At 36.5% G+C, this 16,461-nt stretch overlaps 2 protein-coding genes across 4 annotated transcripts in view; one reads left to right on the forward strand and one right to left on the reverse strand.

Moving 5' to 3' along the window:
- Positions 1-161: 161 nt before the first annotated feature.
- LOC107756160 (high choriolytic enzyme 1-like) lies at positions 162-13,495 on the reverse strand. The gene is made up of 9 exons (XM_016573177.1): positions 13,487-13,495; positions 3,378-3,396; positions 2,878-2,940; positions 2,336-2,476; positions 2,132-2,249; positions 755-933; positions 547-628; positions 329-456; positions 162-212 (listed from the first exon to the last, which is right to left on the reverse strand). Exons 3-9 carry the CDS (start codon positions 2,912-2,914, stop codon positions 205-207), a joined length of 693 nt encoding a protein of 230 aa, XP_016428663.1. The 5' UTR covers positions 2,915-2,940; positions 3,378-3,396; positions 13,487-13,495; the 3' UTR covers positions 162-204.
- LOC107756159 (steroid hormone receptor ERR1-like) overlaps positions 8,051-16,461 on the forward strand; it is an 18,024-nt gene continuing 9,613 nt past the window's right edge. For 2 of the 3 annotated variants that reach the window (XM_016573173.1, XM_016573176.1), the window contains exon 1: positions 13,197-13,358. In XM_016573173.1, the coding sequence (XP_016428659.1) occupies positions 13,349-13,358 (10 nt within the window). In that variant the 5' untranslated portion in view covers positions 13,197-13,348. Of the gene's footprint in view, positions 8,540-12,532; positions 12,641-13,196; positions 13,359-16,461 lie in introns of those variants that run through there. The other variant, XM_016573174.1, reaches the window with a different exon arrangement.

Below are 16,461 nucleotides of genomic sequence, written 5' to 3' on the forward strand. Positions count from 1 at the left end.
AGGAAGGAACTAACACGTAACCACATCAGGACTCAATCGTAACAAGGTATATTGCAATTCAGCACTGCAGTCAGTCCATTACATGTATGTGGTCAAGTTACAGACAAAGGAGGAAGGAAAAATGTACTTTGGTTATACAGTACCGTAATCCTTTTATTTTGTCACAGTCTGTATTTCACTGGGGTTTGATCTTCTGTGTTCACTTTAAAGAGCTGTAGGTAAAAAAAATAATTTTACTTTGATTTGATCAGAACTGTAGTACTTTCGTAAAGTCATTACTGTCCAAAATGCTATTTAAAATAAGACTATATGTGTGTAATGTGCTCACCACACTCATAGAGCTTGTTGATCCTCTGAATGTCAATGTTAGACATTTCCTTTCTCTGTCCAATCTGCACTGAAGGGTTAGGAATTGGAGTGATGGTTTCCTTGCCATACTGTATGGCGAAGGCAGTCCTGCAGATGGAGAACGAGAGTGCCGTGAGGATGTACTTTATATATCTGTACTGGAGCATGATTTCAAAAGTAATATGGGTGAAGTTTTACCTTCCATAATGCATGATGGAGCTGTAGTCATAATGGGTATTCAGATTATTTGTGTCCTTCTTCTGAAAGTTGTATGCAGATGCTGTGCAAGGGCAAATGAGTGTTCATTGGTACTGAGGTTTTCATTACGATAAAATAAAAAGATTGTTTTTTAAAACACCTCTAGTATTTGAGATTTTTCCACATTCACACGCACACATACTCTGACCTTGTGGAATATTCTGCCAGTTGATCTGGACGTATTGGTCTCTGTCGCTCCTGGTGTGTTCGTGGTGGAACCCCAGAGAATGGAGGAGCTCATGCTCAATGATCCCGTGAGAAACACAGCCATCCACAGACAGAGACAACTGCTGTTTACCTCCAGATCTCCCTACAGCAGACGAGCAGCTGTAAAGAAAGATATATATTCAAAGAACTGAAATTCACAAAATCACCTGCAAATTACAGTGTACTGATATGTAAACTCAAATGTAGGCCTACACTAGAGTTCAAAAGTTAAAGGGGTCATATGATGCGATTTCAATTTTTCCTTTCTCTTTGAAGTGTTAAAAGCTCTTGGTGCATAAGGCCGCTCCTTCGTCGAATCCGCCGCCGTTCCTCACTCTAGCCGCAGGCCTCTGCTCACTCAAGCCCGCAGTGTGTGACGCTGTGTTTCGTCGTGAAAGCGAAACTACTTTGTTTGGCCTTCCAAAAATGGACAATGGGTTTTAATGTTTTTGAATCGTCGCTCCGGCCGGACAGGGAATCACAGTATGGTAAGGGGCGTAACATTTCTGTCATACGCTTGAGGTATTCGGTCAATCACAACACGCTGGATAGCTGGCCAATCAGAGCACACCTCGCATTTCAGAACGATGAGCTATGTAAAAATCGATGCGTTTCCGAAAGGCGGGGCATAGAGGAGAAACTTTCACACCCCTGTGGACGGTTGATTGTGGTTTCTCCCTCTGTGTCCTTATTTGGTTGTTCCTGTTCTAATCATTAGTTAATTACCCTCATTGTGCTCACCTGTCTGCCACCAATTATCCGTTCTTTTTTAGCAGCATCATATGACCCCTTTAACTTTTTTCAATGTTTTTGAAAGAAAACTCTTGAATTTATTTTATCAAACATACAATAAAATCAGCAATGTTGTGATGTATTATTACAATTTAAAATAACTGTTTTCTATTTTAAATATATTTTAAAATGTCATTTTGTTCTGTGATGGCAAAGCTGAATATTCAGCAGCATTACTCCAGTCTTTAGTGTCACATGATCATTGAGAAATAATTTTAATATGCTGATTTGCTGCTCAAGAAACATTTATTATTATTATTAATGTTGATAACAATAGTGCTGCTTAATACTTTTGTGAAAACGGTGATACATTTTTCAGAATTCTTTGATGAACAGTAAAACAGAAATCTGTATAATATTCTAAATGCCTTTACAGTCACTTTTAATCAATTTAATGCATCCTTGCTGAATAAAAGTATTAATTTCTTAATCACATCAAAAAATCTCAGTGACCCTAAACTTTTTAATGTTATTCAGGTATATTTGTTTATGAGTATATTCATTATTCAGGTGTGGTCAAGCTCACCCTACTAGATTTTCAATGCTGATGTAGTCCACTTGATTCTTTCGCAACACAAAACGGACGCAGGTTTTTGTAGCGATGCTCTTCATTGCATTTTCAATCACTGCCTTCTCATCATCATCTATCAAAAACACACAACACAAAAAATTATGTATGTTATTGAGTTTTGATGCAGATTTACATAAAAGTGAATTTATCGTCACTCACAGAAGTCAGAAGCAATGGTGTATGGCACTTCAACCTGTCCAGATGGGGATTTTGGCCATTTGCAGTAGTCATTCAAGCATTTCATGGCATTCCTTGTTTTGGGTAAGGCCATATCTCCCTCCAGAAGCATGTCACTGATCTCTGAATCATCAAAACAAAAAGAGTCAGAATATTTTCAATTGTTTAATTGCTTAGAGAAAGGTTAAAACTACTGTTAAATAATCAACTGCAAGCAAACATCATGATTAATATATCTAAATAGACATGCATGTGTTTTAACTGTGAAATATCATGTACAAACTATAAACGATATAAAAAATATGACTTATAGTTAACATTTTAATTACTATTAACCTATACCATTTTTTATAGTTTATATAAACTATGAATTATATAGTTACAAATTAACCATTGTATTAAATATATTTAATTATTTAATTTAATTAAATTTTGTATATTTATATATTAATATAATAAGTAAAAAGCATAAAAAATGCTTAACATTGTCATAGTCGAGTAGTAAAGTAGTAAATAACTATTACCTTTGTTTGCCTCCAGAATTCTTGAGAAAATATCCATATCATCATGCTTCTCAAGCAGGATATCTGAACAAATAACGGCAATATTAAACCATATTTTCTATATTTTTCTGTATTTTACTGGTCTAAATGAGTGGTTCTTAATCCTGGTACTGCATGGGGACCCAACCATTAAGTTAGTGACAGGTCATTCATGAACAATTTGCTCATTGTGTTTGTCTCATTATTGAACGACAGACTCTGAAGATAATCATTTATTTTCCTCATAAATTATCTTTGGCTGCATTATAGTGATTTAGTAATTTGGAATATGATCAAGATTGTGTAGGTGGACGTGTTTGGGGAATGCCACTCAAATGAATAAGAGAGATCTTCCCATAACTAGCATTTGTCGCCCGTATTTCTGACCATCACCAGATAGCTGCAAGAATCTCTTTTATCGGAGTTAAGCCCCACTGGTCTACCTGAGCTGAAGAACACATCAGGGATGAATAGAAACTCACCTTGATCAGTGGGCAGCACCTGTGGAAAGAGCAGATATACAGAGTGAGTGAGTGCGAGCGAATGAGTGAAGGATGCTCAACACTGAGAGCTGCAGCTCTTACTGTAGCAGGAAGAGCTTGAGAGAGACCTAGCAGCACAGCCGAGATGGAGAAAAGCAATACACAATCCATTTTCCCTCAGTGTGTTTCAAAACAATTTCTACCTGAGAGTGGAACTGTGAGAGAGCTGAGCTGAAGCCTTTCTTATATAGAAGATAACTGGGAGTGTCCAGCATTGGGGTTAAGGTTAAAATCAACACAGACCACTTGAAAAGATCTGAAAAGCCTCCAGCATAAGGTTACGTCAGCCTCACCCACTATAAATAAGACTGCATTTTTGTTTGTTTTAGAATTAGACTAAAACAGCAACATTAGACATGACAACGAAATGCCCATGTCGCTCAAACAGTCTAAATAAGTGGTAAGAGTTCATTACTAAAAGGTTTGGGGTCAGTCAGTTTTTTTTTTTTTAAGAAATAAATACTTTTATCCAAGGACGCATTAAATTGATAAAAAGTGACATAGAATCATCTAATTAATTATCAAAGAATTAAGAGAAAAAATATCCTGGTTTCCACAAAAATATTAAGAAGCACAACTGTTTTCCACATTGATAATAATAAGAAATGTTTCTTGAGCATCAAATTAGCATATTAGAATGATTTCTGAAGAATGTGACACTGAAGAGTAATGGCTGCTGAAAATTCAGCTTTACCATCACATATATTACATAAACATATTATTGACCATTGTTGTAATAATTTCAACAATATTACTGTTTTACTGTATTTTTGATCAAATAAATGCAGAACATTTGCAAACCATATGACTTTGTTCAAAAACATGAAAAATCAAAGCAGTGTAGTGTAATAATATAAATGATATAATAAAATCGGTAGCGTAATAATATAACATGTTTATCAGGAGTCAGTTAATGCTCATCGGAGTCTCTGAGAATTATTACTTCATTTACATTGCTCGCATTTACATATAAACGCTAGTTAATCTACACAGAATGTTTCAAAACCAATATGCAGATTATATACAGCTAAAATAATAGATACAGACACATTTACTAAACAGAAACTGTTTGTGTGCCATTCAATGTGTGCAACTTGCACAGTTATCTTTTATTTTTCAAGCAAAAGTTATAGTTCACACCATCAGTTAATACTGCTGCATAAAAGACTTTAAAAGACCATGTTGATAAATTGGTTTATAATGCATGTTCGTCATCTTTTTTAATTCATCTAGAAAAATAGGATTATTTTGATCATCTTTTACCTTAACGTGGCCTCTGAAATGAATACACGCTGCGCTTTTGTGGACAGAGAGAAACAGAACATGAAACAGGTGTGTCATTCAAAACGAACAATCAAACAAAAAACTTGCTTTATGAATGGCAGCTGAAACATCTTGAGATACTGTGAAGGAAACAAATGTAATCTGACTCAGAGGGTGAGGCTGCCATAATCCTGTGCTGAAAGCTTACCTTAAAACCCTGGGAAGTGCTGAAATAAGACTTCACTGCAAATAACTTTGTTAAAACTGTAGTCCCCATTCACTTTAACTACACATATTTTTTATTTAAATTTTTTTTTATTATTATTAAAAACGTGCACAAAACCTTTGTGCACAAAACCTCACTGAACTGTAGAGGAAACCATCAGTCCCACATTTAAACTCTATAAATATTGTCATTATGATGATGAAATTTGCAGAGGGAGAATTAAAGTGACTTTACTATTGTATTTTGACGAACAGCAACAGAAATGGGGCTGTTATAAAATTCCTCTTACCTGCAATAAATCCAAGAATAAACACAAACATGAAGTAGGCTATGCTATTAGGCTATCTGACATCATAAATATTTCAATCACCTAATGTTGCACCATGAAAATTACAAAATAATTTGACAACCTTGTGATAAACAAATGAAAATGTGTAACACCACGAGTTTTTCACTCGTTATTGCGTTATTCTTTGCATTTTGTGTTTCTCACTGATTATCTTGGCATCACTGCACACTGTTATCGCATTGTTGCTTCACTACAGGAGCTTAAACTGGGCCACATGCTCGGATGTCTCAACTTTCGTGGACGGAAACATATGACCTTGTGCTCGAGGACACTCTGTACAAAGACGTCACTAGTCGGCAGACTGGCACAATCCACTTATCGGCAGCATAATTACATCACCGCTAGATGGCGCTGCGGTGCGTCTGGTGCGTCCACTGTGATGCAATTACACCATTCGCTTTTTTTTTTTTTTTTTTTAAGTATTTCATTATAGGCCACTTTAATATATACTAAACGAATATGAAAAATGTTTTGTGTTGAATTCAAATCGAGATGGGTTTGTAATCACAAACAGATTATATTACAGTATACGCGTGCCATCATAAAGTTATGTAGCCTATTATAAATGACATTCTTTTATGACTCACTTCATACCTACAACCCTTGTTCCCATAAATAGACTACAACTGCAAAAGGTTATTTATTAATTACCTCAAGTAAGTTCCTCTCATGTTTAAAATAACCGGTTTTATCAGTATCTGTGGGAATTAAGCCAGCGCATTGTTTGCCTGAGATGAATTAGGCTAATGGTTTATTTGCAGTCCCCTAGTCTGATAGGACACATGAATTTGTGTGCGTTTCATTGGGAGTTTGCTAAAAAAGAGAAAGGTGTCGTGTATACGTTGTTTAACATGAGAATGATTCAGTGTCTTCTTACTGCATAGCCTTCACCTCCCAGCTGTTGTCTTTTTGAGGCTATTAGTGTTTGTGGAGTTGTTCCCACCTGTTTCTGGGGTCATGACCTCTATCAGCATTCCAGAGCACCGAGGTGTGACCTTTTGTGGTAGAGCCATAAACCAAATTTACACAAAAGCCTCCGTCGGAAAAGATCTCATGATGCTCTTTAAAAGTTGTAAAACATCTACCAAACCGTGACAGAACCGTTCAAATGAGGGCATGTGAGGAAACGTGCCGTAAAGGAACTCTGCGTGAAGGGCATTAGACAGAATGCAGCTCGGCTAAAATGCAGCGTAGGCTGCGTCGGGGATGACCTTGAATTCAAGGTCGCGTGCGTTCTCAATGACAACGGGAACACTAGCGCTTACTGTTTCTTTTTTAATCCTTTTTCATGCAGCATGCCCTTGCTTCCACACAAGCCCAGCACTCGTGCATGCATTTTGTTCTTATTAGTGTTCTTAGGAATGTCTGATTATTTTTTTATTTTTACAAAACGGACAGCAGGTTTCAGTCACGCTGTCTGACATGCATTCCTAAAATAGACCACTATAGCCTAATAATTTCCTTAACACGGGAATCTTTTCCGTTACAGCATTGCGCGGCTTTGAGACGCAACGCCTCTCTTTCTCTCAGCCCTGTGCTGTGATCAGGTTACACGGATTGTAGTCTCTCCTTTCCTCTCTCCGCAGTCACTGAACTCTGGGCCGCTGGCTCGCAGCCCAAAACTGTTGTATGAACCAGCTGACTACGGGAGGCCTAGAGCAGCGAGTTGGGTCAGTCAGTGTCACAAGACCGAGCAGACTGACATTTTCCATGCCATCTAAAGCGATGCTTGATTTACAGGCCCGCCGTTTAAGCTTCTCTGGGACAAAGGCATTCTGTCGCGTTACTACGGACTCGTTTTTTTTCTGAACGGGACGTTTTTGGACCACACAGTTTATAGTTTAGCTTATGTCATCAGCTGATAATATAACCGGCGCACTTCTAAAACAAGTAGTAGGCTAAAACAAAAGGCCACATGATGATATTAAAACGAGTTTTTCTACGAACAATGGGTAATAAACATACATTACAAAAGACTTCCAGATAGGCCTACACGTAACACTAAACATGAAATCAAATGTAACATTAAGCAGCCTGGTTTACATAACAGATAACAAAATAAGAAACATACCCAAAGGTGATGCGTCACGCAGAAACTTCTGGGAACGTCAGTTTACGTTTTTTCACTGTAAATTATAAGACTCTTTTTTACAGTATGTTTTTACTGTGCTTACTGTAAAAATACATGTCCCATTACATATAATTTGGCTCCACATATGGAAAAGTCCGTTAACCAATTCACAGGATTTATTGTAGAATTCGTTCATTTTAACATGAATTAGGCTATTATTATTTTCCCTTATACTCATGAACATTTTTACACTGCACGTGCACGTGAATGACTTAATAATTAAATAAGTTCATAAAGCTGTAAGAATAATTCAATTCACGGTTAGCATTAAATCGCACTTATCCTTGGAAAATGTGTCAAATGTTTTTACTGATTACGCAATACTGCGTAACAGTGAAATGCATCAACATTAGACGAGCGTTACAGTTCAGGACGAGATGCAACGTTTTTTCGCTACAGCTTTGAAAAACCCTGTGCGAAGGCCGAATTATTTTACGTAATCACGAATCATGGCAGTTATTAAATGGCTTTGTTTTACACCACGCGCGTAACGTTTACCCCTCACACAGTCCCCAAAATAGCTCGAGATGTAAGAAATCTGAATAAAGGCTTCTGATAATAACTCAAAAGTGTGTAAACTCGTGAGTCACACATACTGTAGGTCAATTTCTCTTTATTGTTTAAAGCTCTGCTGCCTCTTGTGACGGAGGCGCAAGGACTCGTGAGCGGACGTAACGGAGAAACAGTCGACGCAAGAGCAGAGAGGGAGGAGAAAGAACGAGGATATACGTAACCGGGATCTCAGCTGTATTAGCGGAAGACAGGATCCAGGCTTCCAGTGACAACCGAAACAGCAATATGGGGAACTAGTCCAGGGAAGAGCGAATCAAACACGGATTAAACATACTTGTTTGCTCAACCGACTGCACTCGCGCCGCCATTCATTCAAAATATCGAGTAGTTGCATTGATTTTATGTCTAAAAATGATGGCGTATCGTACTTAATACTGCACCAGAATTGCTAAGGTAGTATTTAACAAATAGGCAGAGCATCTGCTCTTTAAATCGGCGTGTAGGACAAGACACAGTACTGTAATATATGTGATAGTGCATATGTAAATATCGGATTTAGTGTTTGCTCAAGAGTTTCTTTGGTTGGCTTCGAGGCACCAGGAATGCTCTCTGAAATACTGGTAAGTATTTATCCAACCGGCTCCCAGCAACGCAATGCTCCTTTATTTTGTGTGAGTGTAAACAATGTTAAAGCGCCTGGTGATAATCGTGATTCTGGTGTCATACAGTCTATCACTGGCAAATGTCCGCTGTCGCTACCAATATTTCCAATGTTACGCTCAGCAGTAAAAACTTTACACTGTAAATAGGTCAGTGTGTTCTGATAGTTTGATTGTAGGACTACTAACAGCGCCAGAACACGTCTTGGCAGATTTGATTTAGTGTCTAACATTTAAATTCGCAGACTCTAGCTTATTCGTTGCATATAAATGAGTATTATGCGCCTTTACTGCGATAAAAATGGGGAAAAGTCCGCAGTAACACTTTGCAGCACGCTGACCTTGATCGAGTTGTCCCCTAGCAGCTCATACACTGTATCAGCGCGTAAGATTTTACCTCGAGTACCTTGTACTCGAGTCATGTCGCATTTCCAGGACAGCCCTTCAGTCTGGAAACAAACTACATCAGGCGCGACACATCTGCTTTGCATTCTTGTATTTGAGGCATTTCACGTCGTCACTGACATAATGCAGTTGGTACAAGAAGGTAGTAATTTAATTTGGCTATTATAAGTCTGTGCACACTTTGAAGTAGACAGTGACAGCGGTTATGTTGTCAAATGTAATCAAAAGCCGTACTTAACGCTTCACGTACTAAATCGTTTACATCATTAAAAAGTTTAACATACAAAGATTAAAAAACAGTTTAAAATGACGTACTCTGACCAGAAATAGACTCCAGTCATGTCAATAAAAGCCGATTGTTTTACATGGATTCAGTTGCCTTCATGGGGGCAGACATGTTAAGATCACGTGACGTGACTAGCCTTAAATTAATTAGGGTTTATTGCAAAGTTGATTGCATTTCTAATAACTGAAATCTGTGTGATTCTGCATCTTGCCACTAGTTGTCAGTATAAATTCCACGGTATACTTTTTACGCTACTTCGGCACAGTCGAACATATACAAGTATGCATTCGAAAAGTATACTGCTAATTGCAAACACAAGCGGTGGACATATGCACTAAAAATGTCATCCTTGTCAAGTTTTTGTACTGAGCGGTTAGAAAAAACTTGCTGCACGTATACAGTACGCACATATTGTGCTGATGACAAAATTTGTATCACGCATATGCCTACCCTAGCTTACATAGTATACTTTGGAAAAATTGGGCTGTACATGTACAGTATGCAGGTACTGTGCTGATAACAAAATTCACACTGCATACACTAGCATGCGTGTAAAAACTGAAAAAAGTTTTTTGCATCATAGTTCTTGTAAATGTCTTTATAAATGAATATTATTATTAAAAATATAGCAAAAACTGAGAAATACATAATGGTTAGCTTTTATTTTTTAGTCAGCATTTTTAAATCACTGATAATGAAAGACAAGGTTACCGTTTTATGTTTTTTTTTTTTTTTTTTTTTTTTTGTTGTTTAAACTTTATTGTTGTCTAGATGTATGTCAAGATTTGCATTTTCAATTTAAATTTTTTCATTTATTGGCATAACAAAAAATAAAATATTACAATTGAGTTAAGTTTAATTTAAACATAATGACTGAAATGTTAATTTAAACATTTACATGATTTACAAAATATTTTTGTTTAAAACTCAGTCGTAACTGGTTTCACCAGAGTTCAAAAGGTCAAGGGTGAATAGTTTTCACAAAAACTGTGTCAAGCATTATTGCAGGTATTTATTATAAAAAATGGTTACATATAAGTCTATGTAGGTTACATTTGTGATTAAAAAAAGTATTTTTCTAATGGCTGTGTATAAATAATTTATAGAAACTGTCTTTGAAGTGTTGGTGACCACTAGGCCCCTCTTGGACGTGATTGGGTATCTCTGGTCTTAAGAAGTTGTAATCCAGTTTAGCAATTAACCTTTCAATAGTCAAGGCTCGGTGTACAAGGTCACCTTTTGAGATCTGCTCTGACAGTCTTTGCTCTACAGTTGTAATTGCATGCATACTGTAGTCGAAGTTCAAAGGCTAACGCGCTACTTATCTCAGATTTCTCTGCTGAGAATCAGATTTACACAGTAAACTTTAGATTAGAAATCAGTTGATCACTGCTACTATGCTTTAATTTTACACAAAGCAGCAACTGACGACAATACGGACTACTGTGACTAGTTTAAGAATAGGACCAATGTCACCAAACACAACTAGCATTCTGAAGTAGAGCTGTTCCTAGTGTACCTCAAAAAATAAATCCGTAACCTAAAGTGATATAAAAAGACAAGTAGAAATCTTTAACTAATGTTACAGAACAACTGCAGCACTGAAGTCTAAAACAACAGTTTCACTTTTGGACATTAAAAAATGTGACACAGACATTAAGTTCTTTTAAACAACATTATTCAGTGCTGTTTGTTACACCTATACGCTTCATAGCAGGTAACTTACAAGGAGAATAGAGTTACTAAAAGATCAGATTTATTGGCGAGTATTTGGGCTGCTTCAACCTGACTTTTGTCTCAAAATATAATGTTAAATGTTAAAAAAAGCTCTACCAACTTAGTTTATTTGCATGTTTCTCTCATTGTCACCCTTTAAAGTTATATCTGAAATCAGCTAACTGCACCAAAGTCCCTGGGATAGTTTATCAATGTACATTTAATATCTCAACAAGATACATAATACCTTTTTGTGTGATTTTTGTTAATCTTATCACAAATTATTCTTTCTTTTGCTCAGTATTGTTTTAGTATCATTAAGTTTTTTTTTTGTTTTATTAATATTTTGGATTAGTTTTTATATTTTCCATTTTATTTTAATTTTAATTAAGGTTTTTGTAATTTTTTGTTATTTAAATGTTTTTTTTAAATATGTCTATATATTTATTAATTTTTGTTTCAGTGTTAGTTATTTTAGCACATCACAAATGAAATGATAAATGTAGCCTAAGTTTTTATTACTATTTTGAATTAGTTTTTTATTTTTACATTTCATTTTAATTTTAGTTTAAGTTTTAGTAATTTTTTTTGTTTTAAAATGATTTTTAAATATGTCTATATCAATTTTTGAATCAATTTTAGTTTGTTATTTTAGTATATCAAGTTGAACTAAATGAAATGAGAAGTGTTGCTTTAACAACTTGAAATAAAATAAAATACAAAAAAAAGATTTCCATTAACGTTTATTTTAAGTAAGAATTTTGCTATTGCCCATATCTCTTTCATTCTTACTTTGAACTTGCTAAATTGTCTCTCAGCTGTGAAGCACATTTTTCTTCACATGTATTTGCTGTCACACACACAGATCTTTTGGAGTTCCCGTGCCTGTCCTTCAAACCCCTCCAGTGACTTTGACCTTTGGAATGTGTCAGAGAGCGGAGGGGGAGGGGAATGTTGTGCACAGAAATCATATGAGAGTATCCGAGTGTCCGAATGCGTGTGAAGATTGAGTGAATGACAGTGAGCAGGACCGGAGAATGGGTGCATGGGATAAAGACAAAGAAATGGTTTCTCTCTCAGTCAGCATTTTGTGCTAATGGTGTGTAGGTGATGTGGTGTAAAACATGGATACGGTGTAACAGACACAGATTATTACGGGGTACAAAATAAGCCCTATATGAGGTTTATTGACATTGGCCAGGACAGACTTTTTTTTTTAAACAAACAAAAGAGAGAAATAAATGCAATACCTAATGCTGAGACCACATTTACGGCTAATGTTGTCTCTGATTAAATCTGACATTTTTGTTAGATATCTGCAATGCTTTTATGGGAGTTTTAATTTAGTTTTAGTTTCGAGATGAAGATGTGGTTCAGACTAGTAGCAGTTTTGGTATTATTTATCATTGAGCCACTTCATAGCAACGTGCGTCTCTGCTGATGCAATCCATTATATAAGGCCTTATTTTGTAATGCATAGATCTGTCATGTATATTCAGTCTCATACATTTTTTTGATTACTGGCTGATTTTCTCTTTTCTTGTCAGGGTTCCTGATGCCCAGTTTGAACTGACCTGTAGTCTTCTGACACCAAAAGAAAGTGAGAGGTTTTTCAGCATACACAAGACTAAAGACCTTTGGCGTTTGAGCAAAAGGTAAGCTAATAGTTGTAAATATTTTTTCTTATATTTTATTATTTTATTATAAAAAATATTTTTATTCATACTCTTTTATTTTATCATATATTCCCTCTTTAAAGCACTGATGTAACACTGCTTAACATATAAAATATAAATAAAAACGTTTCATTTTTAAGCAATTAAAAGCTGAGGATCTTCAGTAGCTGTAGGAATTATAAAACACATAGATCATATAATCCTAGATCTATTTGAGTTCAGACCTGCTGTATTTAGAGTCCCTGGTTTTATTTTGCCCTTTTCTGTCTCTCATTACATCAAACTTATTAACATAACTGCCTTGAGCTGAAGAAAAACAAACGACTTGCCACAGTGCCTCGTTCTTTCCCCTTTGCTTTTATTATATGTATGGAATAATCAGTCACTAATGCTAAAGCTTTTTCTTTTATCAATCATTATTGCGTGATTATTTGAATATATTTTGTAAAAATGCGTGGCTGCCTGTGAGCAACTCTCCTCCCTCCTGAAGGCATGACTCATGACACGTTTATCTGGGGGGAAAGTGAAATTCAAAGATGCACACTGCTAACTAAACTAAGCTTAGGGCATGTTTATGGGAACACAGACAGATTTCCTTGCGTTTGAAAGGCGGTGAATCAATGAATAGCTATTTTTGGGTACATATTCTCCGGTAGAGTCGTTTGGAGGAGGTGGGACATATCTTGAATGAGTAAAGGTAAGTTAGCGAAAGCTAAGCTAGTTTAGCATGTTCTTATAAGTGGGGAGCAACACAAAGTTAAACACAAAAATTACTTTTAAAATGTATTAAACATTATAGAAAGGGAAAAAAGAATCCAACCTTACGAATTCAAACAAGCATCAATCCGGATGTATTTAGGCTGTGTAGCTTTGCAGAGTACTATAGGAAGTGATTGATTTGGTTGATAAAGTTGTAAAATAGCACACTGAATATTGTTGTTTTCACATTCACATTAGCTATGCCCGACTCGTGAACGATTTGTTATTTTGAGGCATCCTTTTAGTGAACCGGACTGACTCGGTTCGAGCGGATCTCGAGTGAACAGCTTCGACTCTTTGAACCGATTCGTAATGAGCAGAGAACCAAGTGATATGATAATAGAATTTGAAGTGGAGAAGATTTGACTGATGGGTCGAAAAATAAGATGCTTTTATAGCAGAATAGCAGAAATATTACAAATAAAACGTACTGTAAATATATTTACGATTTGGTTGTATAACAGTTATATCAACACGCAAACAAGCGATTTGGTTTTAATTAATAGCATTTTATTAAAACGTGCCAAAACTCAGTAGATGTAAATGGATGTTAGTATCGTTTAGTGTAAATGAACGTTACATTTATCATGGCTGCAACTGCAAACTGAACTCAGGCATATGAATTGCAATAAGCTCCCTTATTAATCAAACTTAAACAGCAGTATGTGCAAATGTATTTACTGGAGGATTTTAGAGCATAAAATATGCCACGCCGGGATGATAGGGACCATGTGATTACGTAATAACGCCATGACGCACGAAAGCCGCTAAATCGTTTTGAACCGGTTCTTTGGAACGAACTGTTCGAAAGAACCGACTCACGGAAATGTGTTGGACTTCCATCACCACATCAAATTTTAAACAAGCTGACAGTTTAAAGTCCTCTATTTCTATGTTTAATGAACCGAATCGGATGTCGCACATCGGTGAGGTTCACGTGAACCCCTGCGGGAGAGACGCACGTGTGTAATGACGGTCGTTGGCACCGCATGATCAGATTGCTGCTTTTCCTTTGTAGTATGTCATTTACATGTTTGAACAGGAACGTTCCTCCATCATCCGGTTCTTTCAGTTTGATGAGGGATTTAGAGATCTCAGTTTGTCCTCACAATGAAAACAGATGGTAGCATAATTCGATAGCGAAAAGTGCTACCTATCAGATTTTGCTTCCAGCATGATATTAATAAGGTGTGAGGCTTCATTAACATGTACACCTACCCCAACCATAAACCTACCCTTACAGTAGGATAAATACAGTGTTGGTAGCATAATCTGATAGGTAGCATTATTTGTCAGAGCAGTGGCGCGTGCCCTAACTAGCCACGTGGTCATTATTAGGTTCACTGGAGAACTCAAAAGCATTGAAAACAATCTCTGAACAGGTCAAAACTAAAGAGTGAGAACAAGTGACTTGTACACTCCACAGTTGTTACTGTGGGTTTGTTTTAACTGGGAAACAGTTCTCACAAATGTTCCATATTTATCATATAAGCAGACTTTTCTGTTGGTATGGGGAGTATAGGTTAAATTCAAAGTTCGGGTGTTATGTAAATTTGGCAGAAAGTACAGTGGACTTGAAGGCATTGGGGCACAGTTACATTCTGCACACTCGCCAAAGTTGCAACACATCACACATAACCAGGTGAAAGGGGAATATGTGTGTGTGTGATGTCCACCGAGGACAAATGAAGAAGGAAATTTAGTTTTTGACCATAATCTGAGTGGCAGACAATAATCATGATGACTCAGTAAATGTGCATTAACCTATGTGTAGTTCATACAATATACGACTCGTATTTCAGTCAGGAAGCTCACAAACCCAGTATTGCTCTAGTAATCGTAAGGAGCAGATGTCATTGCTGGTTGTGTTCCCTACTTGGCAGTCGTTCTGCAACTTGGGTAATTTCCATGTGTTAATGCGCTAGAACGTTTCTCTTTCTCGCAAAATGCTTAAAATGGCAAAATGAGCAAATTTAAGAAATGGCATGATAGGTCAGTTTGTCCCTGAGGGGGGTTTATGGACTGTGGGTACCGTGGAGTGGTTCAGAGTCTGTAGGGCATCACTTGTGGTGGTATAATTAGAGGATTGGTTCTCTCTCCTGGATTAATGACCCTAATCTGCTGTGGGCGGAGGCCATGCCACTGGGATTATGGACAGATTTGCGCAGAATTCTGTTCTTCAGTTTGAATTGCTGTATGTGTTGTGTGTAGATCTTGTAGCAATACTTCAAGGTAATTTATTAATACTGAACCCATGTATTCATACCTGATACTACCAGTAGAACGAAATCTCAAGATATTTTTAAGATTAACGATTAGAGCTGCTGTTGTGTGAGCGTGTTGAGCACTTTCTTACAATGTCCTCTCTCTTGGGTACTGCTGGGAAATTGATTAATTGTAGTGAATTGGTTTGTTCGGAGGTTTCAAAGGGGAAAACAAAGGAAACGGCTCGCAGATATCCTAACATAACACTGCTTGAGAGAGTGAGGACGTATAGGTGCTTGTTCGTTGAATGCTGTCTGCTTGCTCAGCATGCACCTGCATGTTAACTGAATGGAAAGAAGAGCAAGGATTACTGAAAAATAAACTAGTTTCCATCATTACAGGGAAAAACCATTTGTAGTTTATAGCTCATAAGAATTATTGTTTAAAGGAGATTTATGCTGCGTTTACACTGTAAGGCCTATTGCACATATTCAATATTTAGACATGCATTGGTTTTTGTTCCGCCTGTTTACATTCTCTTAAGGAAAACCGATTGTTTTTGCATTATGACCTGCCAAGACTAGGGCTGGGTATCGTTCAAAAATGTTCGATATTGAACGATACTTTTTTCGATACCAATTTTATGAAATAAATTTTAACAAGATTACATTATCAAAAAAAAAACTGGTGGTTTTATTTTTCAGCTTGTTGATGTTTATACAAACTCAAAAACTCATCTCCTGAGCCACTGCACAAAGGAACAAAATGTAACCAACACAATAAATCAGTGCAAATAGTTTTAATAAAGCTCAAATAGTCTTCAGTTTACACATCTG

This window comes from Sinocyclocheilus rhinocerous, unplaced genomic scaffold, assembly GCF_001515625.1.
Source record: "Sinocyclocheilus rhinocerous isolate Xijiao unplaced genomic scaffold, SAMN03320098_v1.1 scaffold682, whole genome shotgun sequence".
In the NCBI taxonomy this organism is placed as follows: domain Eukaryota; kingdom Metazoa; phylum Chordata; class Actinopteri; order Cypriniformes; family Cyprinidae; genus Sinocyclocheilus; species Sinocyclocheilus rhinocerous.

Bases quoted from the DNA above. Each gene is read 5' to 3' on its own strand.
- LOC107756160 (XM_016573177.1), bottom strand. From the start codon at position 2,914: ATGGATATTTTCTCAAGAATTCTGGAGGCAAACAAAG. The intron at 2,250-2,335 runs GTGAGTGACGAT...TGTTTTTGATAG, and splicing joins CACCATTGCTTCTGACTTCT to ATGATGATGAGAAGGCAGTG. The intron at 457-546 runs GTAAAACTTCAC...CTCCATCTGCAG, and splicing joins TCCATCATGCATTATGGAAG to GACTGCCTTCGCCATACAGT.